Source organism: Leiobunum rupestre, chromosome 11 (assembly GCF_980474605.1).
Source record: "Leiobunum rupestre chromosome 11, qqLeiRupe1.1.hap1, whole genome shotgun sequence".
Lineage (NCBI taxonomy): Eukaryota > Metazoa > Arthropoda > Arachnida > Opiliones > Sclerosomatidae > Leiobunum > Leiobunum rupestre.
In genome coordinates, this window is record NC_143394.1 from 20,668,209 (window position 1) to 20,695,339 (window position 27,131).

The following is a 27,131-nucleotide window of genomic DNA, read 5'->3' on the forward strand; positions in this document are numbered from 1 at the left end:
ATTTCAAAATTAATAATGTAATCATAATTAACAAAGAGTGTTGTTCCAATGTCTCTTCAATTTTATGATTTTGTACCGGAAAGCCGCGTGTGTTTATGAGCGTTACTGAACGTAGCCCAGTTTCGTGGTTTCTAGACAAAACATGTTGAAAAGAGCCTTAGCTTAAAAAAATAACGCCAATTAAAACCTTATGTTCAACGACTGTAACGTACATATTACATACCTGCTTCTCCAAAGATGCGCTTAGCTAAACATTCTCAATTCCATGCTACCTTCGATAAAAATTTCTACTTCTTTCCCTAAGCCTATCGCTTCAACTCCCACGACAGCAGTAATAACTACCATTGCAGCTTTAGCAATTTTTTTTAGTCGATTGTGACGTGTGGGACAATTCAGTCCGCTCGTCCATTTGATTAATCAGGGTGAGATACGTGTAACGGCCACGCCAACGGGGGGATACGTGGGGACAGGGGTGGGGACACCCGTGGCGGAAGTATTCCGACCACCCTTTGGGGGATTGGTGGTCGTCCTCACACGGCCATCCACAAACTCTGCCTCCCAGACGCTTGAGATTACAGGAGTACGCCACTACTCCCGGCGCTTCGGTCAAATTCACTTTGCAAATGATATTAAAAATGTCGGAAAATTTTAACCGGAAATTGGGAATTCAATACAATTAAAACGTTACATTAAAGCAGCCCTTCAATTGGCCAAGCAAGAGGGGAAATCAGTGGGCTTTCGTCGTATGGTAGCGACGAAGTAAGAAGGCGTTTCCCTTCTTACTTGCGGGGTCATGCAGAATACGGCTGGTTATCTACTCCAAAATATTTGGAAAAATATTTAAAAATAATCGAAACATAGGGATACTTAAACAAATGAAAATGTTCCACCTTGGTCTCTCTAGCATAAAGATATATTTATTTGCCTGTCTTAAAAAAAGAGTTAATCGTAAAGATTTTAAATATTGAATTTTGTTTTTAACGACGAATAGTCGTTTTATGTTTTAGAAATATTAATATTTTTCATGATTAACCATTTCTACGGGTCAAAATACGTTTACTTTGGAATAAAATAATCGTATCACGGATAATGTGAAACGATTAACGGTACCGCAGAATAGCATACATTATTTTATTTATGGGAAGTGCAGACACCCTCTATAAGTGGATAACCATCAACTGAACGCCGAGCCCTACACCGGTAAATAAATATCTGACAACATGTACTTTCGTTTTGTTCGAAGTGGCCAACCAGACATTTATGATAAGCTCCCTTTGCTCGATATAATAAAGACTATCAGTTTTAAACCAAATTTTTAAGGTTCTTTATTTTAAGTTTCAGAAATTGACAAATCCCGTAATGGATAAACACTGCTTTTAAAGTGTTGACCGAAATTGACGCTATAAGATATCACTGTTACTCTTCGTAGGCGATTTCATAATTTCGCTCCTCCCAAGTGGAGAAACGTGTTTAATAATAATGGAATAGAAATCGATTTTTAAGGCAGCTTCCTGGGATTTCAACCGACAACTATTGAAATTCAAATTTCCCGCGCGGTAGGGTATTTGGATACGATTATTCACTCGAGAGCTTCATCTGATACCGGGCCTTGGTACATTCTGAGTACAGCAATAACGGGCGTCGGATTGATTACCGTTTCGAAGTAGTTTTATGAAAATTTTATTTGTTTTGGAAAATCCAATAGGTGTGGTTTCGTTGATTGTTAAATATAATAGAGGTATTAAGAACGCTACGATACGGCTAGACAATAGGTTTATGTCGAGAGCTTGAAGCTTATTAGGAATAATTCCCCGACGTTATTGAACGGGACTATCGGGGCTTTACTCGCGCTTTACAGACGTTTTATTAAGTTACGTATTCTCAAGTATCGGTTAAAATTCTGATTTTACAGTGACCAATTCTATATACATTAGCCTAAGGTATTTGTTGTGTTATCAATATTGTATCAATTAATGAACCAAACCAATATTTTAAACTTTGTCTGACGTTGTTGCAAATTAGTTTGAATAGTTGATTTTATAAAATAAAAAGTGGTGTTGCCCCAAGGTTAGTAAATTTTAGGCTATAAAAGGTTGCCTCGATACGCTGTGGTTGCTAAGGGCTAAGGTTGGTAACTTCGTTGCTAACGAACATCGTGATGTCAGTGAGATGAGATCCTATTGAAAATCAATGGGATCTCATCTGGGTGACGTCAGCAACAGACGAATTTTGGAGGCAATCCAAAAATTCTTTCAAACCGTTTCTCGATCGAGACCCCGTTGGTCTTGCCCAACTTGTTAACATGTTGCTCTTACGTCACAAGACACAGCTTTATTAGTATATTTTGCGCACGAGCGATTTGCACGCGCGCTAAAGAAACCTATATTCCTCGCGACTGTAGCGCGTGCTAGTAGGCTTGTGAAAGTAAGAGACTGTGACGTAAGAGCAACATTTCAACAAGAAGGCCACGTTAGTTTATAAAAAGAACTATTTATTCAAAATCTTGTTAAATGAAAATAGATATTTATTTTGTAAATTCTTTTGTTGTATGAATTTTAACGTTGATTTAAATTAAATATTTCACACTCTTCATTTAGATTGAGCAACAATAAATTTAAATATTAATATTACACTCAATTATTAATGTTAACTGACATAACATTTATCTAAATTATATACTTTCGTGAAATCAGGAATTCAATAAACCAACGCCTTTGACACATTATCTGGAGCAAACGAATTCATCCTCACTAGATGACCACGGATATAGACAGGTATTTGGGTCTTCTAATTCCAACGAGTTTGGTATGTTAACTACGCATTTCGTACATCAATAGGTGGAATAATTTCCATTTGGCCTAGGCGTCAAGCCTCTAACTAGATCTGCCTGGTCAATTTGCCTGTAATTATCCCCGTTTCTTCCCCTCTCGTCGATGCTAGAAATGTACGTTACCTGAGATTAAAAGCTTAGAGCAGGAGATGGGTTATATAGTCTTTTAGAGAAGTAGTAGTTGATTGCTAATATAGTACGGCTGAGAGTGAAACTTCGATATTGAAACCATTAGTTCCATTAGTGATTAATTAAGTCGACGCTACACGCCGAGGGGCGCACCGGTTGCTCTCTCCAGTCGCAGAAAAAAACGCTTACTTTCTATATCGCTCTTAGTGTTCACAAAATGTAGTAACTGCAAATTGCACAGTTTTGTGGGTGGGGGGTATATCGATAACCAAGAACAGATTAAAGCAACTGAGAACAAACATAACATGATCTTTTACTTATTTCTTAGGCCCCATCTACTAAACATTTCGACTGTAAGGGAACTACTTGTTTTTTAGCAAATTTACGCAGTATTAATTGATGTATTATATTAAATAATTTAAATGTAAAATGTTTAAAATAAACATAAATATTGGTGTATATGTTAAATATTAAGATTAACATATTAAATTCAGACTAAATTTGAAAAACCATTAATATAAAATATATTATTATTATTATAGTTTTTAAAAATATTGAAATGTTAAAACATTATAATTTAATTCAATTTACTGTTTTAAGTTTAGTAATATTATTGTCAAACAGATGGCGACTATGATATTACTCAATTAAACCCTACCAACAAAATTACTGGAAACGAAAGGAGGAGTGTTTGTTTGTTCTCAGTTGCTTTTACAGGGGCGGCTCAAGGGCCGGGCAACCCGGGCAACTGCCCGGGGCGCCGGTTTGAGAGGGGCGCCGAAATTGAGTTGTGAGCCTTTTTGGTTTACCAAGAATCGGATTTGTTTATAAAAATTTTAATGAAAGCATAACATAATTTGAAAAATCTTTAGCTAATTGGAAATACAAACTGTTTTACCAACCAAAATATCCAACATCGTCGATGAACGTTTTTTGCGACTATTTTTTTAAATAGTAAATAAACCATAAAATTACGGTGCATAGTTTTGACGGATAAAGCATTTTCCTGGTATTTTCATTATAAACCAGGGTATATAATATGAAGAAGAAAAAATGGTTGGGCGATAGTCAAGAATAGAAGGGTGTCAGAATTTTTAGCCCGGTGTACCTAGCAACAGGGGCCATACCACCGGAAGCCTATCATCATAGTGCCCTACGCCAGCGTCCCCAAGCCCGGACAGGTGACAAATCCAGCGAGGGGCTAGCCAGTAAGAATTTGCCTGTACACCAATTACGTAATCAATAATGAGTACAGATGAGTACACATGATTACGATGAGTACAGAATGATTAGGATGAGAACATAATGATTACGATGAGTAAACAGGCAACCCAAATCTTTAAAATTGTTACAGATGAGTAATTAAGTACGGGGCAATTCCAATTAATACGCGTGATTACAGATGAGTACGAAAATTACAAATGATTACGGGATTACAGATGAGTACGAAAATTACAAATGATTACGGGATTACAAATGAGTTCAAAAGATTACCGAAGATTACAGTTAGGGTGAACACCGATTACGGGAAGTGGTTAGCCCCTCGGGTAGTAGTACCCTACTACTGATGGTTGCACCTTTTACGCAAACCACTCAACCCAGCAGAAGGTGCAGCAATGGGTGGACCAATCCTCACTTCGCACACAGCCGTGGGATTAAGAGTGGATGCTATAGCAACTCCAGCCGACACCCTACCTACGTAGGTAAAGAGTCATACCCTTTGGAGAGAGCTCCTAAAGGGGAACGACGGGAACACAGCGGTCCACATAAAACGGGCACAGCTGGCACCGGAGATCCCGGTGCGACTCCAAAAGGCCGAGAAACAGGAACAGAATTATCAAAATTATTTTAAGCACTAGAGGAAGGTTCAGCCTAATAATAAAAATATAATTCAATTATGTAATTGTTAAACGTTGAACGAAAAAGAGGCTTTTACTGTATTCTTCCCCCTTAATCTGTCGTGTGTCCGTGGTTAGCGTTAGTCACTTCTATTTTAAGCGCACGCGCAGAAAGCCATTTATTAGTTTCAGTTAAATAGTTTTAGTTAGATAGATATTAATTAGAGACACGTTAAATTGAAATAAGATTATAAAAAAAGGAAATTAAGAGAAGCCGTTGAAGCAGAAAAGAAAGCGACAGCTTAAAAAAAGTTCTTAAGTGTAGGCCTTAAAAAATCCCGCCAAATACTGTTTTAATTAAGTTGTTAAAGCAATAAAGCGTTCTATCAAATAGGCCCAAAACCGGCCAAACGTTTCATACAGACTATAGAGCTAGTTCATCAGGACTAACAAAGTTTGTTATTCTTTGGTTTAAGAGAATTTGGCTTATATCCTGTCTTTATATGAATATTTTAGAGACGTACCTTTAAGCATATGTAACATAATTGCTCAGTAGTATGCCACTGTACCTTTATTCCATTCAAAAATCTTCACTAACGGTTTGTTTCACCACGAACCAGTAAAAAGGTGGACTACGTTAGATTTTAACCTTTTTATTCATCCTAGTAATTTTGGGAATCACACTATTGGCTACTAACATATTTATTTAAGCCAATGGAAAACCTCTAAATTGAGAAGGAATTTTTTGCGTCGGAATTTTAGTCAGCCCAATGTAGCTTTATTGAAATTTATAAACTCGCTCGGTTTGTGCGGATGAAGTTAAATACTGAGTAGTTTAGAAAAATAAAAGGAAAATGACCAATACGGTTCGGTTCAGAGATCACTTTCCGAAAATGAAATAAGTAGTCGAAGTGGGATATTCCACCAGCGTTATTAAATCCCATACCAGGCCTAGAAGAGTTAGGCCTAGGCTCAAAAGAATCTGCAAAAACTCCAACCTTATAGATGCGCCAGAAAAGATCAACCTGAATTTCAACTATTTTTTCCAATAAACCTGCTTCTTTTATTTGACAATGCAAATTTATTTTAGAACGTGAGTCTCCGAGAACTTAATTAATTGGCAAAATAATTACATTAGCAGAACTTGACACTATATTTTAGCTCCCAAGCCTTGGTTGTTCAAACCGGTTTGTTTACTAAAATAATGGCCGTCGGTTTATCAGACGTAAAGCTATTTGGGCGACGGTATTATCGGCATTTGAGATTCGATGACGTCAAATATGACATAAAATATGATATCAAATATTACGAAGGGTATGTAGGACGCAATATCTGTGAAACAAACCGTTAGTGAAGAAATAATGCTAGTGGCATACTTATGAGTAATTATGTTACATATGCTTTTAGTAGTGGTAGCCTGTAGGAGGGACCCTAGGTATTGAAGTACGTTTGGGGTTAAGAATATTTTCATGATCTAAGTTTCTTTTTAAACCCATGGATTTGAGACTAGTATTTTGCTTATTTACACAAAGTATTGAGAAAGTGATTAAAGGGATTATTTATTGTTATGAAAACGGTAAATTTATAACATGGACATGGTTATGTTTTTTACCGGGGGGGGGGGGTAGTTTAATTTAGTCTCAAAATAAAAGGGGCGCCAAAAATCCCCCTTGCCCGGGTGTATAAAATTTCTTGAGCCGGCCCTGTGCTTTTACCTGTTCTTGCATGAACATTATTAGTATTACTGAGAAATCAGGAGTTTACCTTCCCGGGGCATAATCGGTCGTTAGATATACTTTCTTTAATCCTTCGACACTTTCCAATAATAAGTATTTTATTCACATTCTACTTTGGTACTAAATGCGCATTTAACCGTATTTAATTAGATTGGATTTTAAAAGAACTCCAACCATTAATTGTACTAATTATTTGATCTTTAATATTTTTTATTTTTATTTTTTAATTTTTAAATTAATATTGGTCCCAAAGATATAGCAATAGACATCAAATAACGATTTTATCGACTTTATGAATTATATTTGAAGTTCTTCCATGAAGTTCTTCCATGAAGTTAAAGTGTTGGTTGCACGAAAAATCGATAGTAATAAAAACGAATGAATGCGGGCTTGTTTTGAAGCCCAGGACGTTCTCTTTCCAAAAATGTCATTGTCGAAATAAATTTCCAAGCCTAAGTGTATTAACTTTGAGTCCGAAACTGACCTTTTTCGCTCCCCAAAATCCTGAAATTTTCGGCAAATTTTCTCCTCCGTAGCACGAGCAATTTGGGGCAAAACAAAGCTGAGGTTTATTCCTAAAATAGAAGGAACTGAAGTGGAGGGATTCTGTTTACTCGTAGAAGTTTTCAAACCAGAATTTTTTAATCATAATATTAGGCTTATTATCGAAATAAAAATATTTTTTTACGCGCGCGCTACGCGGCGCGCGCCACCCGACGTTTTAATAAGAATTTACAAGGAGCCTTCGGTTTCATATCGTTTTTCTACTACGTAGGCTTGTGTATGCCTATTTCAATTACTACCACGTAGGACTTTTTCCTGGGTGTTAAATCAACCTGCTTTTAATCCCAGATGTAAAGAAATGTGTTACAGACAATTAGCCAATGATACGCTTCGCATTTTCTGACGTCATGGGTGCCGAGAAAGTCTGGAAATTCGCCGAAAAACTCGATTTCCACCATTTCGACTTCTTTTTATAATAATTCAAAGACCACTTAACCGATTTTGATGAAATTTTCTGTACTTGCTATAAAATGTTTGCTCTTTCTAATGAACCATTAATTAGCCATAGCTAAAATTTCGTGCAACCAACACTTTAAAATGAATATGGCAAAACTAAAAATCTTTGTTATTCTTTGAAGATTCTAGGTAGGCTCTACCCAAATATTTGTGCTATTAGGGAAGCCTCTGTGTTACAAAATCTAGGTTAATTTAAGTTACAACCTTTTGGGTCTCAGAACTTTATACAAATAACCATTGGACAGAATATTACCCTTCGTACTAAAGTTGCACTTTAGTGGCAGCCTTTGCCATATAAATGCACTTCGTAAGGTTGTATAATCGTTGGGCTGGGGAAAAGTCAGGCGTTATTGAAAGGATTACTTAGCGGACCCCCAAATTACTAATCGCGTTTCACTCCACTTACCTTATTCCTTCTTGCTAACACTGCAGGGAACGGATCAACTTTCTCTAATTAATTTACAATTATTAAAGAGGTTAAGCAGGGTTTCCGCTGGCACATTGCGGATTGGGCTTCCGACTATAGAAATGCGTCCTTGTTCTAGTAGATCATCTTCGAATTAACATTAAACGGGTTAAGCCCAAGAAAACGCGTAGTAGGAACGTGCAGGGTAAATATTCTGTGTATAATAAAGCTACGTGTACACTTCTTCGCACCCCCTTACGAGTTAATCAGCTAGGCTAATACCCAAGGCATCGAGCGACTTTAATGCCAACAGCTCCCTACACTAACTATTACCGTTAACCTCTATAAGTTTTCTAGAGTGGGTTTAACTGGTCTAATTACGCCAAAGAAATGTTTTTTTACGTTTAGATAAAATTTTTCACCAGAGCTTGAAATAGTTCTGATACATTTTAGTTGATTATTTAGCAGTTCTATTTCGCTCCTCCACTATCCGTTATTTTGGTACTACCTAAAATGCTATGGAATCAGAGATCTAATTTAGTGCTGACAGTACCAACTGCGAATTATTTCCTAGTGCTTACAGTGGAACATTTTCTAGTGCCGACGGCGAAATGTTTCTTAGTGCTTACTGCCAAACCTTTTCTAGTGCTGACTATCAAAGGATTTCTAGTCGCTACTGGCAAATTGTTTGTAGTGCCGACTTCAAAAAGTTTTCTAAAGCTGGTTTCACACTCGACGAAAAATTAGCAGCGTAAAGTTGAACGTTAGCGGTATATCGAATGGGAATCAATTATCAGCTCGGCGTTTATTATCGTCTTTCCGGCATATTTTCCGTCGAGTGTGAAACCAACTTAATGCTTACGATCAAGCGTTTTCTAACACCAACTACGAAACGTTTTCGAGTGCCGACTGCGAAATGTTTTCTAGTGCTTACTGTCAAACGTTTTCTTGTGCTTACTGTCAAACGTTTTCTAGTGCTTACTGTCAAACGTTTTCTAGTGCTTACTGTCAAACGTTTTCTAGTGCTTACTGTTAAACGTTTTCTAGTGCTTACTGTCAAACGTTTACTATTACCGACTGCGAAAGATTTTTTAATGCTTACGGTGAAACGTTTTCTAGTGCCGACTCCAAAAGGTTTTCTAGTCGTAACTGTCAAACATTTCCTAGTGCGAATACGAAATGTTTTCTTGTGCCGATTGCGAAATGTTTTCCAGTACTTACTACAAAATGTTTTCTATTGTTTTCTTGTCTTGGGAAATATGGTGCTTGTGCTGATAAATACCCGAAGTTAGTGCATCGCGCAATAACCGACATAGCACCTCGTATTTCGAGCGAAGATGGTTAACGATACTAATAACATTACCCATTTAAGTAAGGATGGCTTCGTAAGACCTATTGATTACTTGTCGGCTCAAACCTTGGCCGTTAAATCCGCAGCTATCGATTGGCGCCACTTTATCGGAGCTTCTAAACATTCTACATAATTTGCTCGCTCCCGTTACGCCTAAGTAATGGTTTTTGCAATACGATATTAATAATGGTGACATCCTTGGTTTGTGTCGCGGGTCTATATTCAACTCTCAAGGCCTATTCACACGAGCGAACTTTGAAGCCCGATTTCGTGGTCTTACCCTAATTGGGTTTCGTTTTACACCATTTTATGACCAAGTCAAACATCCAAATATTTAAATTTAATCCTTTTTATTACCTTCGCATCTGTATCACAATTAACCTAATTATTTAGATTGATGTCCATTATTTGCTGTTGTCTTATAGCTTTTAAAGGGGGGTACAGACGACGAAGCAGACGACCATAATGATGTAGACGTTGGTAATGAATCTAATAGTAAAGCTAATTTTTTTAATTAGTTCTACCATTGGTCTAATACAAATAATTGAAAGGGCTATAATTTATCTGTTAAAAAAAATTAAAATCGCCAAAATTTCACTAATTAAAATTAATAAAATTTATCTGTTAAAAATAATTAAAATCGCAAATATTTCACTAAATAAAATTAATAAAATTTATCTGTTAAAAATAATGAAAATCACAAAATTTCACTAATTAAAATAATTGAAAAATTATAAAATTTCACTGTTAAAAAAAATTGAAAAATTATAAAATTTAACTGTTAAAAATAATTGAAAAATTATAAAATTTAACTGTTAAAAATAATTGAAAAATTATAAAATTTAACTGTTAAATATAATAAAATTACACTTATAATGTATATGAAGATATTAAAATTACACCGATAATGGACATGAAAATATAAAAATTACACATATAAAATAAATGAAAATATTAAAATTATACAGATAAAATAAATGAATATATTAAAACTTCACTGATTAAAATTCTAAAAGAAAGCTATTTTCTGTTCTATCGGTATTTTTAAAATAAAAAATATAAAATTACACTGAAAATGGAATTAAAAATTAAAATTACACACCGTTCTATTAATGTAATTTGGTTCAAGCACTAGAGTTTTTTATAGCTCAGGGAAACGGATAAATTAATCACCAAAATTAATTAATTATATAAAAATTTCGATGAACTGTTTATTTATGGATATTATTCGCGATTATTATACGATTTTATATGCTACAAATAAGTTTCTATTTGGATAATTTTTGGATATGGATTTTATATCCATATCGAAATAGAACGGAAAATGTCTTATCCGAACGCGAAGCCCTAGAATTTTTAAAATTTTTCTTGGTCGATTAGCGTCACTTATGGTTAACTAAATTGGTCTAAAATATACGGTGGTGTGAATAGGGCTTGCGACTTGAGAGAGGATACGGTTACTTCGGTGGCATTAGCGACTCTGCGAAATGTTAAACCGTGGAGTCGGCCTGCTGGGGGCTCCAATTTTAAGCGTAATTAAGTGGAAGCGACGAGGACACTTTGGGGAGACGCCGTAAATGTCGTTTCAATTTTGGAACGGACATTTTTTGACATTTTACATAAGCGTGCATAATATAGCGTGTCCCCTATCTCGCCTATGGGATAGTTGACAGTTTATTTAGTGAATTAATAATTCTTATTCTTATATTAATAAAGAGCAGATTTGAATCGACCCTTTAATCAATTCAAAAGCATGTCACTGATTTGAATATTGGGACTATAAAAATCGAATTATTAAAACTAAATCGGTTTACTAAGATTAAATCGGATTATTAAGATTAAATAGGGTTATTAAGATTAAATCGGATTAATAACATTCGGATTATTCAGAATAAATCTCATATATAGAATAAATTGATTATTAAAATTGAAATTGATTATTACGATTCCAATTGGATTAGTAAGATTAAATGAAATAAATAATAAATAATAAAAAAAGGTTTAATAAGATTAAATCGGATTATCAATATTAAATCGAATTATCACGATTAATTCTAATTATTCAGATTCAATCCATATTCAATCGGTTTAATAATATTAAATCGGATTAACAAAATTAAATCGAATTATCACGATTAATTCTATTTATTCGGATTCAATTGGATTATTAGTTTCTATCGTAATATTTAGATTATATCGGATCATTTAGATTCTATCGTATTATTTAGATTATATTGGAGTATTTAGATTATATCGGATTATTTAGATTCTATCGGACTATTTAGATTATATCGGATTATTTAGATTCTATCGGACTATTTATATTATATCGGATTATTTATATTATATCGGATTATTTATATCATATCGGATTATTTAGAATCTATCGGAAAATTTAGATTATATCGGATTATTTAGATTATATCGGATTATTTAGATTATATCGGATTATTTAGATTATATCGGATTATTTAGATTATATCAGATTATTTAGATTATATCGGATTATTTAGATTATATCGGATTATTTAGATTATATCGGATTATTTAGATTCTATCGGGTTATTTAAATTAAGGTAAATCGTACATAATAAAATTATTCGTATTTTTCTTTGATTTCACGAAAATTGAAGTTGATAAATATAGACTATTAATTATCAATTATTAGTTAAAGATTTATATTTTTTGAATTTTGTAAAGCAATTAAACTACGATAATTTTTTAAAATGATTTAAATGGATCAATAAGAAAAATTTGCAGATCGTGATTATTCAGTTTGAAGCTGAACATAATTGGAGGGTATGATAGTTAATAATAACAAAATCTGAGAATATTGTATTAATCTGATATAAAGAATAATTTTTTAAACATTAAATCACGACTTTCGAATAGAAACGACCATTAATGAAATTGCAACTTCCTCTAACATTGATGAAAATCATTGTTGGCTAGTCATACTTCTTTGAATTATGTTACTCTTGGCTGAAACTTAGTAGAAGTAATCATTTTATAATAAGAAAATATTAATTTTTTTTCAATCGATGCCCAGTTTAAGAGAACTAGTTAAATTGCAATGAATACAACGAAAACAGCTGAAGACTTTTTTTATTTAACCAAAATAATTCGAGACATTTAAAAAGAAAACAGTGAATAGCGTTCGGTCTTTGTTTTAATTCCAAGAATGGCCGGCCCCTTCAATGGAAACCTCAAATTTATTTATTTCTTTTTTTAAATTAGGGAAATTGTTAATTGGATGTGAACATTGGCAAATGAATAGCAATCTAATTAGTTTTTTTTACATTCCTAATTTTAACAATCTAATTTTGGGTTTTTTTTCAATTACATTTTATTTTTCAATTATTTATTTTTTGTTTTGTATGGTAAAAACATACAGTTAAGTAGAGGTCGGTAACGGTTAATCATTATCCATGATTAAATTGATTTTTTTTGGGAAAAAAATGTAAACAAAGAAATTTACCGGATAATATTTCGGAAAATGGTTAAAAAACATGTATTATTCGTAAAATTTGAGCTTTTTATCGAAAAAAACGTCTTTTTTCCGATTAATTTTACAAATTTATTGAAAAAATTAATCGGATAATACAGAAATATAAATTACTTGATCAAAACATTTTACGAATAATTTTGAGAGCTTTATCTATTGAATAAAAGTTAACCATCCCCGACCTCTACAGTTAAGAATGAAACACAATTGGTTTGAATAGTCCCCAGCGTACATAAGTGAAATTACTCATATTTCGACATAAGGGTTTAAAGATATTAAAAAAGCAAAATAATACATAAATAAATAAATTTGCGACATTCTATCAATTTAAAATTCGGTCACAACATAGACGCTTGAGATTAAGCCAGCGCAACGAAACGTGTGACCATAACGCGTAGATAGTGCCTAATTTATCGAAATGTTTTTATTTTAATATTTCTAGGAAATAATCGGAATTCGTTGTTAACCAATCAAGTAAATCATATGAAACTGAACAATTTTGGCTAATGATAAACAGTCGCGGAGTGATTTAAATGGCAGAATACCTATCATATCTATGTTCCTTATGATCATTCGTGTAATGACATTTACCTGTTCTTCGCGATTTCCGCACGCATTTTATTTGACGACGCTTAATCTCTATACTCCTGCAAACAGCAAAAGGAAAAATTTACGAAGTTACGGACAATTTGGAATTTTCAAAGTAGTTTTCCCTAATATCCGCTAGATGTCGCTAGATCGGTGAAGTATTTCTAGTAAACGGATACTTGGTCACGATTCGTCTACCCATTATTATATTTCGGTAGACTTATTTCTGTGTGTCTCTTCAAAAGACATTTTTCCGCCCAAGAGCACAAAATAATATTTCGGAAATATATATACAAACAAAAGTAACAAAAATAAAATATTTCGGTCATTAAATAAAAATATATAACTTGATAAAATATAATACTTGAATATGCCTAAGATACTCTAAACTTACATACTTTAGGGCAATATACAATGGTCCTTATACTGTTATATTTACAAAAGAACAATCTCAACCAGCAAATGCCATTTTCTATTATATTATATATACAATTATATTTTATGATTTTTATATTTTATTGCACTAGTATCACTGCTTTTCTTGTCAAACTATATAATATAATATATATTTATATATATTATGACAAGAATACATTTATGGAACTGAGAACGTACGTAGCTTCGGTAATATGATGTGATAAGAAAATTATATTCTGTACAAATGTTATTTAATATACCATTTAGGTATTACTTATTTAAAAAAAATTAGTTAAACATGATTTTGTTTACTCCAAACAATGAAATAAACATGAAAAGCATTCATGTAGATAAATTTAGCTGGCCTTAAGATAATTATTAAATCTGCTAATCTCTTTTAACGCAGTGTAAAGTTAGTGCAGGAGTGCCCAAATTTTGAATTTTAAAAAATCACCATTTTGAAGGTCGAAATTACCATTTTCAAGGTTTGAGGTCACCATTTTCAAAGTCGAGATAGTCCTGTTTGTAGTAAATAGTTTTACATAAAAGACAAATGTTGGTGTATTTTAGTGATCAATATTTTGAAAGTCGAAATCGACCATTTAGGCACCCCTGATTTAGTACGCACATTCTCCGCTGAATAAACGTGTTCTTGTTTATATTGTCATCCGTAATCGAGGATAATCCAGACCATTTTCACGGTTCCACTTATTGTTATCAGTCAATATGGCCACTTCCATTTCAAATTAACGGCGTTGTTAAAAATCGTATTGGAAGCGCGTGTAATATTGGTTATCTACGCGCTTAGAAGGTAGTCTGTTCAATTCTAGAAAAATTCGCTGTAAAAAACACTTCAATTTCGTCTTCGTGACTGAGCGCCGCGAAATCATTTATTTCTTTAAATCTTGGTCTAGGACGGAGCCAGGTTTCTTATAATTTTAAATCGCAATTTCGGAACTCATTTCGATTTTGGTCAACAGATGGCGTCGCTAACACAATCATTGTTTTCTTTATTGAGCACGTCTATAAACGTTTCACCGTTTACATTTTTTCACGCGCAGCGCTTGACGATATCGTTGCCGTGACGTAACATGACCAACGCTAACGTCCATATTACGATGCAAACGCCACAAATCCGTGATGAGTTCAACCCTCCCATGCCATTTGGATTCGAGTTTGTACCTGCGGGGGAAACAATTATTAGGCTTAGGTCGCTCCATTTCTAATAAAATGAGGTATGACTAGTATTGTTTAGGACAACTTTGAAAACGTGGTGGAAAGTAGGACTTGCTCGAGTAGTCGAGTCCTGAAAATTTGAACCAACTCGAGTACTCGAGTACTGAAAAATTGGACTTAATCGATTACTCAAGTCTTAGAAAATTGGACACATTCGAGTAGTTAGTTTTTTTGAAAATAAGACTAGCTCATGCCTCCAGTTCCGGTAAATTAGAATCGCTCGAGTACTCGAGTCGTGTAAAATTGTACTCTAGAGTCTCGAATCGTGTAAAATTGCACTCTCTAGAGTCTCGAATCGTGTAAAATTGTACTCTCTAGAGTCTCGAATCGTGTAAAATTGTACTCTCTAGAGTCTCGAATCGTGTAAAATTGTACTCTCTAGAGTCTCGAATCGTGTAAAATTGTACTCTCTAGAGTCTCGAATCGTGTAAAATTGAACTCTCTAGAGTCTCGAATCGTGTAAAATTGAACTCTCTAGAGTCTCGAATCGTGTAAAATTGTACTCTCTAGAGTCTCGAATCGTGTAAAATTGTACTCTCTAGAGTCTCGAATCGTGTAAAATTGTACTCTCTAGAGTCTCGAATCGTGTAAAATTGTATTCCCTAGAGTCTCGAATCGTGTAAAATTGTACTCTCTAGAGTCTCGAATCGTGTAAAATTGTACTCTCTAGAGTCTCGAATCGTGTAAAATTGTACTCTCTAGAGTCTCGAATCGTGTAAAATTGTACTCTCTAAAGTCTCGAATCGTGTAAAATTGTACTCTCTAGAGTCTCGAATCGTGTAAAATTGTATTCCCTAGAGTCTCGAATCGTGTAAAATTGTACTCTCTAGAGTCTCGAATCGTGTAAAATTGTACTCTCTAGAGTCTCGAATCGTGTAAAATTGTACTCTCTAGAGTCTCGAATCGTGTAAAATTGTACTCTCTAGAGTCTCAAATCGTGTAAAATTATATTAACTCTATATTACTCAAGTCCTTGCAAATAAAACTCGCTCGAGTCTTGAGCCCTCGAAAATGGTTTAAAGTTCTATTCCAGTCTACACTTTCTAGTCAAGTACGATTTGAGTCTTACATTTAACGATTATCAAAGCTCTATGGAAAATATTTGCTCATTCAAAAATGACGAGAACCAAGGTTGGATTTAAGGGAGAACAATGTTACAAACACGCGGAGGAGTAATGCCTTTTCCAAGTTAACTAGTTTAACATTTATTAGAAGTAACGTAATAATTCAAATTAAAAGCATTTGTTTAAAATTTCATTTTAAAATTGTATTTTTTTGTCAATTGGACTGTTTTGAATATTATTTTGGTACAAACAAGTAAAACATAACAAATTTTAAAATTCATTTTTATGGTAAAATTTGTTAAAATTAAAAACAACACTAAAAGAGTACTGATATTTCAGTAAAACTTGTTTTAAAACGTCGTAAAATAAATTGAATCTTTTCAAGAAAATGACCTTTGACCAAATAACAGTCTAGGACAAGATAGCATAATGTTTTACTATGACATAATGATCTACTTCCACATTCAACCAAATATTTCGTTTGATCATTTTATAGCCTCCATTAAAATCATGGCGCATTTATTTATGTAAATTTTGTTATTTTATGATGCAAAGTTAACGATGTTTGGTAAGGGTTGAAAAGAAGCTGAAACGATTAGAGACTTACTGGGTTTGTAGTGAATGACGGATGCATTCTTGGTAGCTTTCATTACGTGCGCTTTGGTTGGTAAAACATTTTCGTCTTTGTCTGAAAACGCCCCGGAATTAAAAGAAAAAGCAAAGGAGAAAAAAACATTAGAAAACAGACTCGCTTTCCAAGAACCATTTGAATTTTTAGCTTTTCGTTTCTTGTTATTTAGATGATGTCTGCGCTTAAAAAGGGTTGTTATGAAAACACGGGATTCATGGTTTATTTTACGCGTAGCGCCATCTGGGCTTGAAACGTATCATTTCGGTAACAGACCACCGCTATCCAGGAAAATCTTCTAGAAACTACGCATTATTAGGTTAAAGGACTTCTATTTACTTTTTATAAAATGATACACATAAGACTAATTAATATTAAAACTAATTAAATAAATCCCAAATTTTAAATTTAATTATAAATTAAACAACTTTTATTTTTTTTTAATTTTTTTTATCTCGCCAGGGGTGGGAGGGAAGGGAAAAGATCAGCTGCGTGCGCTCCGGTCGCGACCGACAACAAATGAGAAACCTTCTGATTTAGTTTTTAAAGGGGGGGGGAGAGGAGCTTACTCTTCGATCGTGAGGGGGTTAGTGACCAATGCTAAAATTCATGCTAACATAGTCTCTAAGCATACATATTCTTGATATTATTATTATTTTTCTAGCTCGATTAAGTCGTTTTGTTTCTAAGGATATTTTAAGATGAAAGTCTAGATCGGTTTCTAATACAGAATATTCAATTGCGTTATTGGCTCAAAGATGGCTGTACCTTTTCCTGAAATTAGCTCCACCTAGCTATTTTGAAAACGAGTAGATCACTTGTAAACTTAAGTTAACTATTTGGTTGTTTGTCAGAAACAAAGTTTTTAAATAAAAACAAAGGATCCACGGCGAAAATTACTTATTTATACTTATAGAGAATTACTGGCTGAGGAGGGGGGGAAAACGTTTTCGAAGAAACGTTAAAAATAGTCTCAATAGCTGCACCGCCATAAAAATTTCGTGATGGTACTTGCCACTAGGTCAAAGTACCATCCTCGTCTGCTTTTTTGTCTAATTGAGCATTTGTCATTATATTATTGAAACTCGCTTAACCTACTTAAGTTTAAATAAATAAATTCTTAATAAACATTAAAAAAACACGAATCTTTAACGAGATTTTTTAAAACACTGCGAGGAACTAAAATACGCCACACGGATATTTGAGTTACGTTCAACTTGTTTGAATGAGAGGGGGGGGGAGAGAAAATCACTTACGACGAGCCGTCACGTCCTCCATGTCTTTGCGACTGCCGGCCTCACGCATGGATTCGAATCTTTGAATTCGTTGGTACGAAGAAGATTCTGCGTTTTCATCCAAAAAAAGATGAAAAAAATAATTGAATTAAGAAAATATAGTTTTTGGTTTACGGACGTTTATTTAAACTAGGCCCATTTCTAGCAGATGTTTTGTGTAAATCCATAAAATCTAGGATTACATTTACAGCACGAACGAACACTCTTTGAAAATTTTAAACAAAAATTATTATCTGAGTAATAATAATAATAATCAGCTAGGCTAATACCCAAGGCACCACCTTAGGCCCAAGTCTGTAGAAAAAACGCTTATTTTTAATTATAAATTCATTTAATTCCTTTAATATTAAACTTAAATTCCTTAAATCCCAAAATTATCTCTCATAAGTATTATATTTTAAAAATGGGACCTAACCCCTAATATCCGATCGGAGGTTCTGGGACACTGGAAGAAGCGAGCGCGGCCCAAATAAAGGGGAAATCATTCCCCTGTGTCTCATTTCCTTGCTAAAGTTACCCAGATTATGGTCCCCAAAATTTTGACGGTACGTTCATCTTATTGCGCTCGGAATAAAAAAAGAGCTTCAAATAAATTATCAGTTTAGATTCTAAAACCTTGGCTTTGCTAATTAAAATCTAAGTCGTTTTTCCGTCAACGGCTTAAACTAAAATTAAATCAGTTCTCCCATGACCAAAATTTAAGGTAGTACCAAAAGAAAAAAATCTACATGGGTCGACTAGCGACAATTCAGATGGCCGCCTAATTTTGCGTAATTATAATGCTCTTTTCAATCAGGGAGTCTAGGATCAACTACTTTTAGGGAACTATTTTGCCCTCACAAAGAGAGGTGCAAAACATAACATTGTAACATTCGTATTAGGCCTCAAAAATGGACCCCAAACTCTGATTCAATCAATAACAATGCTCGCCTTTATTGGTCCTACTTCTGGTAATAGGTTGAACAGTGGTTGTCGTTGTTGTGGTCGTAGTGGGAAGCGTCACGGGGATTACTTCTGCAATCAGAAATAAATGCAAAATATCAAATAATCGAGTGTCAAATAGAGTGATGCAAAAGCGCTAAATTTGTCATTGAGCGCTAAAAGTATCGGGTTGTTAAGCGCTTTGTTTAGGCTAAAAAACGTCCCCAATAGGCAAAAGATAATATAGATCACTTCCGGCACGTGATGTCCGAAAAACCGGTCTCTATACATGTATAGAGTTGGTTACCATGTTAACTATGGAGGTAAATTTTTCGCAGCTCCGACAGGAAGTGGGTAAATCCTGTTGACTATGCTCCAGGCAGTGATTTCGAATCTACGATATGATGTCTATATTATATTTGGTCATCACGCCGTGGTTGCCTTTTGGAAGATTACCAGCATTAAAAAAAATTGCGTGAATGTCGAACCAAGTTAAATTGATTTGACTGGAGTATGGATTGTTGTTGGCTAGCCAGGAGAATCTGGTAAACGAAAAACTGGAAATATTTCATTCAGCCACTATTGTGGGTAGGAAAAGCGTTAAAAGTTGCATGTACATTATTTGGACACAAAAAAAAACCGTTTGCAAAACTAGCTCTTAACAAATTTCGTATTACACACGACCATTTGTCCCATAAAATAATGGGCTCAAAAATGTAACTTTGCACCTAGGAGCCACAAACACAGCACCCCACACAAGGAGATCGCAGCCCAACAAAAGTCATGCATTTTCTTGTGTACAGTTTTCATTGGTTAGACGCTTTAGCGCCTGCTGCCGTCGGAAGGGGAAAATTCGGAAACTATCTTCCCCTTTCCGTAAAACGCTCAGCGTAAAGGTTCGTCCAATGAAATTTGTACACAACACTGCGTTAGCGTGTTTAGAGGCTAGCTGCGTTCTCCTTGTGTTTGTTGCTCCTAGCTTGGACAGTGTCTATAAGCAGATCTTTCAGTTAAGATACAGAAAAGCCGGTATAAATCAGGGGTCAAGTATAACTTTTGGGCCCGGTATTGAAAAATTCTTCCAGATTTCTGACCGGAAATTCGTTGTCATAAAGACTCTTGGACCCGGAATTATTGGTTTACCAATGTATAGTTATCTACAGTAATAACGTTTAGCTTAGGCCGAGAATTATTTTTTAACCCGGGCCAGAGCGCCTTTAACATTTCTTCCAAGTTTAAACTCGAAAATGTTTGGTTATCTCCCTTTATAAAGTCGTACTTTGGACCTGGAATAATTGTTCTACCCTAGCCCGGGTCAAGAAAAGCTAGTTACGCCACTGGGGGCGAGTAAAATGAAAATGCGTTTGGTGGCAATGAAGATGGGAAGGGGGGGGGGGTTATACTTTAGAAAGGAAGTCATCTCGGTCTTTTGATAGCTGGCAATTAATTGCATTCATTATTTGCCCCCTTCGGAGCGTAATGGTAAACCTCTAATCCGCAAGTACCCGGCGGTCCGCGGCGTCTCGGGGTCTTAATTCTTTAGAACTCGCTAATGATAAGTTATTGCGTAGTTAGATCCCGGGTCGCGCTTTAAAAGTAATTCCTAGGCGTCGCGTACGAGATCCGTATTTTGTTTGCGGTGGTCGGCGTCCTCATTGAAGAGGCTCGCGTGTCCTTGTCCGTGATGGCGCCTTGATTCTGGCGGTCGCTTCCTCATTAGCGAGAGATAAGCCCTGACATTTTGACAAGATCCTCGTTATCTGTCGTTTACAACCTTGATTTAATTAAGAGATGACCAGCCCCTTTAATGCCTGTTTACGGCGAGTCCCAACAGGATATAATCGCTCCTAGACATATCTTATGGAAATATAGAGCGTTTAAAAGTTTCCAGACTAAAACTAGTGAACTTTTTCCCAGAATTGTTTACGTACGAATTTTGGTAATTACATTTCCTGGTTGGAATAGTGTATAGTTCTTTCATTCAGGCTGGACGTTTTATAAACGTTTCGGAAATTTAAGTAATAAAAGATTTTGTTTATACTTTCTCGAAATGGTTCATCGTGCCAGCTAGGAGTAACAAACACAAGGAGTACGCAGCTAGCCTTTAAACACGCTAACGAAGGGTTGTGTACGAATTTCATTGGACGAGCGTCACGAGCCTTTACGATGAACGTTTTACGGGCGGGGGGGGGGGATACAATTTCCGAATTTTCCCCTTCCGACGGCAGCGGGCGCTAAAGCGTCTAGCCATTGAAAAACGTACGCAAGAAAATCCACGACTTTTGACGGGTTGCGTTCTCCTTGTGTGGGGTGTTGTGTTTGTTGCTCCTAGGTGCCAGTAATTCAAAAAGTTCAGTCATTTTAGCCAAAAAATGTTTTGGAATTGGGGACCTTATTGATATATGAGCGCTCTATCACGTGGTGAGTAGTTCCACGATGTCTCACCTAGGATATCGCCGTAATTTTGGAAAATGGCAGCTTGCATTTATACAATTCACTAAAACGTTTTCGTAACAATGATTCGAACTCTACGGATATCTGACATTTGGTAACACTTTCCAAGGAGCTCCTTGCACTTTCCTGGTGTTTTCGTAAGGATTATTTTAGTATCAGGGATAATAATTGTGGTAGCGTCTTTAATGGATTGGAGCCGCCATTCTTCAAGATGGTGGATCAACTAACCACTTGGAAGAGGACCCCGAAATCTTTAAGGCAACCAAAAATCTAAGCTTTCTGAATTTGTTCGAGGTGATACCGTATTTTTACTGGACTATTATTGGAAATAATACAAGCATTTTTTAAATTGTTCCAAATGAACTCATTGAAAATGATAAGAAATATTCTTTTGAAAATGTTAAATAGAAGCTCTCCGAACTGATAGTGTGAAATAAATCTTATGTTATATTAAAAAAAAATCGAATTATGTATTTACTTCAGTTACAGATATAACGAAGTAAAAATGTGAAATAAATTTTGTGTTAAAATAAAAATTGTAAATTTGGCAAATAAACTAATTAATAAATTATCTACAAAATTTGACACCAAATTTTAATCAATATCGATTTAAAACCTTGCGATTGGGCTTTAAAAAGTTTAATTTTAACTCTTTTGAAACTTTTCTCACTGTTTTTGAATAATTTTGTTTATTTCGTGTAATTTCGCAATACTAACTTTTACTCACCTCAAATTAACATTTTTAATTTGTAATTTTGGAGCACTTATATATATATATATATATATAATATCAGAAACAATTTATTTAAATTTATTTATGAAAAAAAATTATTTAATGAAAATATATAATCATTCTTTTTTCAGCTTGACCTTAACTAACTAACCGGTGAAGAAAATTACACGTATGCCTTGGAAAAATACTTAATCTACTACAATCTCGGTTGATAAACGTAATCGAAAATATAATAAATAACTATTTAAATAGGACGCTAAGCCTCGGTCATATGACGGTGAACGCGTTATATTTGAGAAACTAGTACTTGAATAGCAACAACCGGCGCATTGTAGCAAATTCTAACCAGTCAACGTTCGTAAGCGCGGGAAATCTCAATAAATTGGACCTAATACACTAGGTTGTAGGAGCTGCTTAAACGACATCTATCGTACCATCCAGGTACTACACTAGACCTAGCAGTCGTTTTAAAGAAGTACAAAGAAATTCACGTTATTTCCGCAAGGAGCGCTGTTGGTTTACTTTTAGAATGAAATATCTATAGGAGTGTTTATTTCTACCGCGGATGTAGCGAAATGGGATTTGAAATTAAATTACGGGTCCCACCATTACTAGCCACAATTCCAAAACACTGGTCAAACAAAGCGTGTGAAACTGCAGGCTGTTAGGAGGCGTCAATAAAGGGGTAGTCGTAGTCATACTGACCGAAGAGCTGAACGGAATGCTCCGAAGTGCCCAGGGAGTTCTTGGCGTAACACTTGTAGACGCCAAAGTCCCTTTTGACGAGCTTCTTAATGGTTAATTTCATTTGATTCTTGTACTTTTTCTCCCGAACGTAGACCTCGTATTTGGTGCTGTTACTGAGAAAGACGTCCTCGCTGCCTTCCTTGGTCCAATAATTGACGGAGACGGGGTAGGCCTCCGAATGACAGTCCAGCACGACGTCGGAGCCCTGACTGGCCCCCACCACCGCGTTCGGAACCCACATGACGGGCGGAACTAAACAGACACGAGTGAAGGATTAATTAGTGTCTCCCTGCCCGCTCTAAAAGACCCCCGCCCCGCATCAGACATCACCCCCGTTGCGTTATCTACCTTCGGCTCCGTTCACACTACGGCTCGTCTCTACAAAATTTCCACTACAATATAATTTATTCTTAATTAGATTTGGTTAAGTTCCATTTCTTAGGTTGAAACTTTAAAATCTAAATTTGGTAACTTAAATCTCCAAAAGCTGGATTGGGTAACTTGAAAATTAAGATTTATTTGCTTGTGAAAGTCGGATTTATATCATTTGAAAACTACATTTTTTTTCTTGAAAAACTGTTTTTTTTAAACAATTTTCTCGCTGGATAATTTATTTTTGGCTTGAAAATGCAGTTATTTTTTAGCTCAAAAACATATTAGATTAGGAACACTCGATTTCTAGCTCTAAAAAACCAGTTGCTGTGATCAAAAGAATAAAAGAATTAAGTCAGCTAAAAGAGTTGAAGTAAAATTACAGATTCTAAGCATAACAAGTTTACAATCAAAATTAATTAAAAGCCCTGAAGTATCCAACTATATTATAAAAGTAATTTCATTTTGACGCAAACGGCGTCGTAGTGTGAATAGAGCGTCAATGGTATAACTTTCTCAGCGTGATCTATCTCGCTTACATTGAACGTAGAGCAGTATCCGTCGGCTGACGGACGGTGGGACTCCGTTGGAGGCGATGCACAGATAAGCCCCCATGTGGACCCGGCTGACTCGCACGATGCTCAGATGCTCCCCCTCGAACGCAGTTGCTAAATGGATGGCGGAACCAGGACCAGGACCAGGAGGGAGACGTAGAAAAAAGTTGCATTATAAAGGACTTATATTAATCCGCTTCCTAAATCTTCATCGGGATAACCCCGTGCCGCTCTACTTTGACTGCACTCGCGCTAATGCTAAGCTTGCCTCCCCCTTTCACCGGCTTAATCAACTTTTCTCCCTATCATACACTCACCAAAAACAGAATGTCGTATCTAACTAATTTGACGTTTTGACTTTTAAAGTTATACATCATGTAGCTTATCGAATCAATATCCATTTTTATACATTTTGCTTTTAGAGTCTAACAAGATGTTTGGCATCCTTACAAAGAGCGTAAGTTTAAAACATTATTCCATAAATGTACCTGTCCTTCTTTGTAAAATATTTTACTGAGAGCTATAGACAGATTGACGACATAAAGGGGTTAAATTGTCCTAGCCTACTTAAAATGGGAATTATTGCAAAAACTGCAACGATTTCTACTATAGTCTTGGTTAAAATTTTGGTTGTCGAGAATATAGGAAGTGTTCAACTGTCATACTTAAGGAACAATATTATAGACTCATGCAAAGGTAGAACTTGATGAAGTCATCCAATAGAGACATTTTGACGAGACCTCACTTCACTTTCAAATTTTTTTGAAGATAAAATACACTAAAATAATAATTGAGTCTGGACTATAATTAAATTGAATATTCAGAAAATATCGCTCGATAGTTTCCAATAGTATTTAAGTCAATTCGCTCGCTCATTACCTACACTAAGGGCAAACTCTACAGATACGACATTCTGGTTGTAAAAGGGGGCCAATAGCCCCCGAGCATCCCTAAATAATATAGCTCTAATAGACTAGCGAGTTTGGCTTCAATTACCTCAAATAGCGGCTCCTTTTAAAGGAAAGTTGTTATCGGCGCATTAAAGCTAACTCAATTTGACGAAATCGAAGCTTGCTATAGTAGCCAGAGAATGGCATCGACATTATTGTAAATTTTGTAGGAAGGCGGCGCGGGTGAGCCGAGCCCTGGATTTACAATGATTGGCAGCGCAGTTTTACGACAGTGAATCTCCCGGATCTTTCTCTAACACTCACCTAACCCTATTTTTTATATCCTCGTACAGGGTGCTGCGACGGAGTGGGACGGTAATTGGGTTGCAAATATATGAGCCGCTGATTCCTGCTATCGATAATTAAGATATATCATATTTTTGCGATATTTCAATTGCGATCAGCAATATCAGAATTTTACCTATATTTTGCACGTATTTTAAACCGATATTAGGTCTTACAAATATCTCGAACGATATCATGTTTTACACATATCTCAATCGATATCATATTTTAATCGATATTTTAACCGATATCATGTTTTTACTGATATTTTATCTGATGTCATGATTTTACTGATACTTAAACCGATATCATGTGATTATCAATATTTTAACCGATATCATGTCGTTACCGATATTTTAACCAATGTCATGATTTTACTGACACTTAAATTACCATACGATATTTGCCGACATTTCCTCATAAATTACTATACTTTGCCGATATTTTGTAAAAATCACTAGTCTTATTATTTGTCGATATCTTAACGGAGCACCTTATTATCCTAGCGGAATATCACGTTATTAACCGATATCAGTATTTTATATATCGATCATTAAGCGTAGGATTGATTCAATATTATAAGGCGATCTTCAATCGGGCAAGCAATCAAGCTGTATCAGCGATGGAAATAAGCCAATAGGATTGAGTTGGCCAACTCGCTTATTAAATGGGTATAGCTCTTCCGTAACGCGTAAGGTCAAATTTATAGTGACTCTGCAAATGGCGACACCCTGTAGAGCGTAAAACGGGCGTTAGATGGCATCTTGTAAGAAAAGGCGCTTTATTTTTGTCGTAATACCTTAGCGCGCAGTATCTTACCGAGAACTTTCTTCCCTTGACTAGTTCCCAGCGGAATGGCTTCGTTGTCTTCTCTCCTCCAAGTGATATTGGGCGCCGGGTATCCCTTGGCTTTACAAGTCATAGACACGTTGGATCCTTCCCTGGTAACAACATCCGAACTGCTCTCAGTCACTATTATGTCCGGTGGAACTTAATGATACAAAAAACCCAATAAAACTGGATTTAAAGCTTCACTCTCCCGCCGCGAACCCTCTCCAACCCCTCCGCCCGACCCACACGCGCCGCGTTTCGGCTACTCGTGTCTCTAGCAACCCAGGCTTCTCCCCCTGAATGATCGCTTCCCCGATAGACCCCGGGCTACAAACTAGAATTTACTCGGGTGTCCGCTTCCATAGAAATGACCCCCCCCCCCTCCGCCGCCAATTCCCGGAAAAATAAAATGAAACAAGACGGTCCGCTTGTCGTAATCGGACTCTCTCTAAAGTATCGTGTCATTCGTGTTTTACTGACTGCCGACATTTATAACGTTCACAGATTTAAAGTAACCACTCATAAGTGCTATTACTTTTTCTAAATGCAAGGCTCTAAACACTTAAAATAAATCGAAGCCTTTATTCTAATTGAAATATAAACAATAATAAACCCAATTTTTAACCGAATCAAAATTTGCAATTACGTGGGAAACAATGTTGGTATTTTTCACCATTTGCATCGTTGTCTTCTACTTAATTGTAAAGTTTTTTTTTCACCGGCTTATTTTGCTTAATGCTCAATCATGCCTGGTTCTTATGACACGTTTTTCAAAGGGTATGAACAAGAACGTATTCATGTTGAGAGATTACGTGGCCGCCACTTTTTCCTGAGCCTTTTGATGACTACCGGAAGATATTATCCACCTACTTGGAGAGAGCCTGTGATCGTACCTGAGTGTCTTCCCCCCTTACCGTTGAAAAGGGGAAAGATAACACGAGGAAATGTAGAGGGGGCGTGGTTTTTCTTCCGGGAATCACGATGAAAACATGGTGCCGCCCAAATACCCTCTGTTCATCTGAATACATTCTTGAAATGACGTAATTGATTCTATTTTGAGTCTTCAAAAACTATCGAGGAGTTTTAAGCGTTTTTGTCTGTATTATCACTGGTTAAAGGGGTTTTCTACCGAGTTCTTCAGTTTCCCCTTTCCATATAAACTTTTAGAGGTTAACGGTAATAGTTAATGTAGGGAGCTGTTGGCTCGAGTGGCATGAAGGGCTTGCCACCACCCTCCTACG

The 27,131-nt window shown here is 35.5% G+C and overlaps 1 protein-coding gene across 1 annotated transcript in view; it reads right to left on the reverse strand.

Annotated features, from left to right (window-relative positions):
- Nucleotides 1-14,315: 14,315 nt before the first annotated feature.
- LOC149921975 (lachesin-like) overlaps nucleotides 14,316-27,131 on the reverse strand; it is a 76,209-nt gene continuing 63,393 nt past the window's right edge. Inside the window, exons 4-10 of the mRNA XM_090163006.1 lie at nucleotides 25,879-26,049; nucleotides 23,810-23,938; nucleotides 22,857-23,150; nucleotides 18,974-19,057; nucleotides 18,005-18,091; nucleotides 16,728-16,808; nucleotides 14,316-15,002 (exon numbers count right to left, since the gene is read on the reverse strand). Of these exons, the coding sequence (XP_090019132.1) occupies nucleotides 14,872-15,002; nucleotides 16,728-16,808; nucleotides 18,005-18,091; nucleotides 18,974-19,057; nucleotides 22,857-23,150; nucleotides 23,810-23,938; nucleotides 25,879-26,049 (977 nt within the window). The 3' untranslated portion in view covers nucleotides 14,316-14,871. The remainder of the gene's footprint in view (nucleotides 15,003-16,727; nucleotides 16,809-18,004; nucleotides 18,092-18,973; nucleotides 19,058-22,856; nucleotides 23,151-23,809; nucleotides 23,939-25,878; nucleotides 26,050-27,131) is intronic.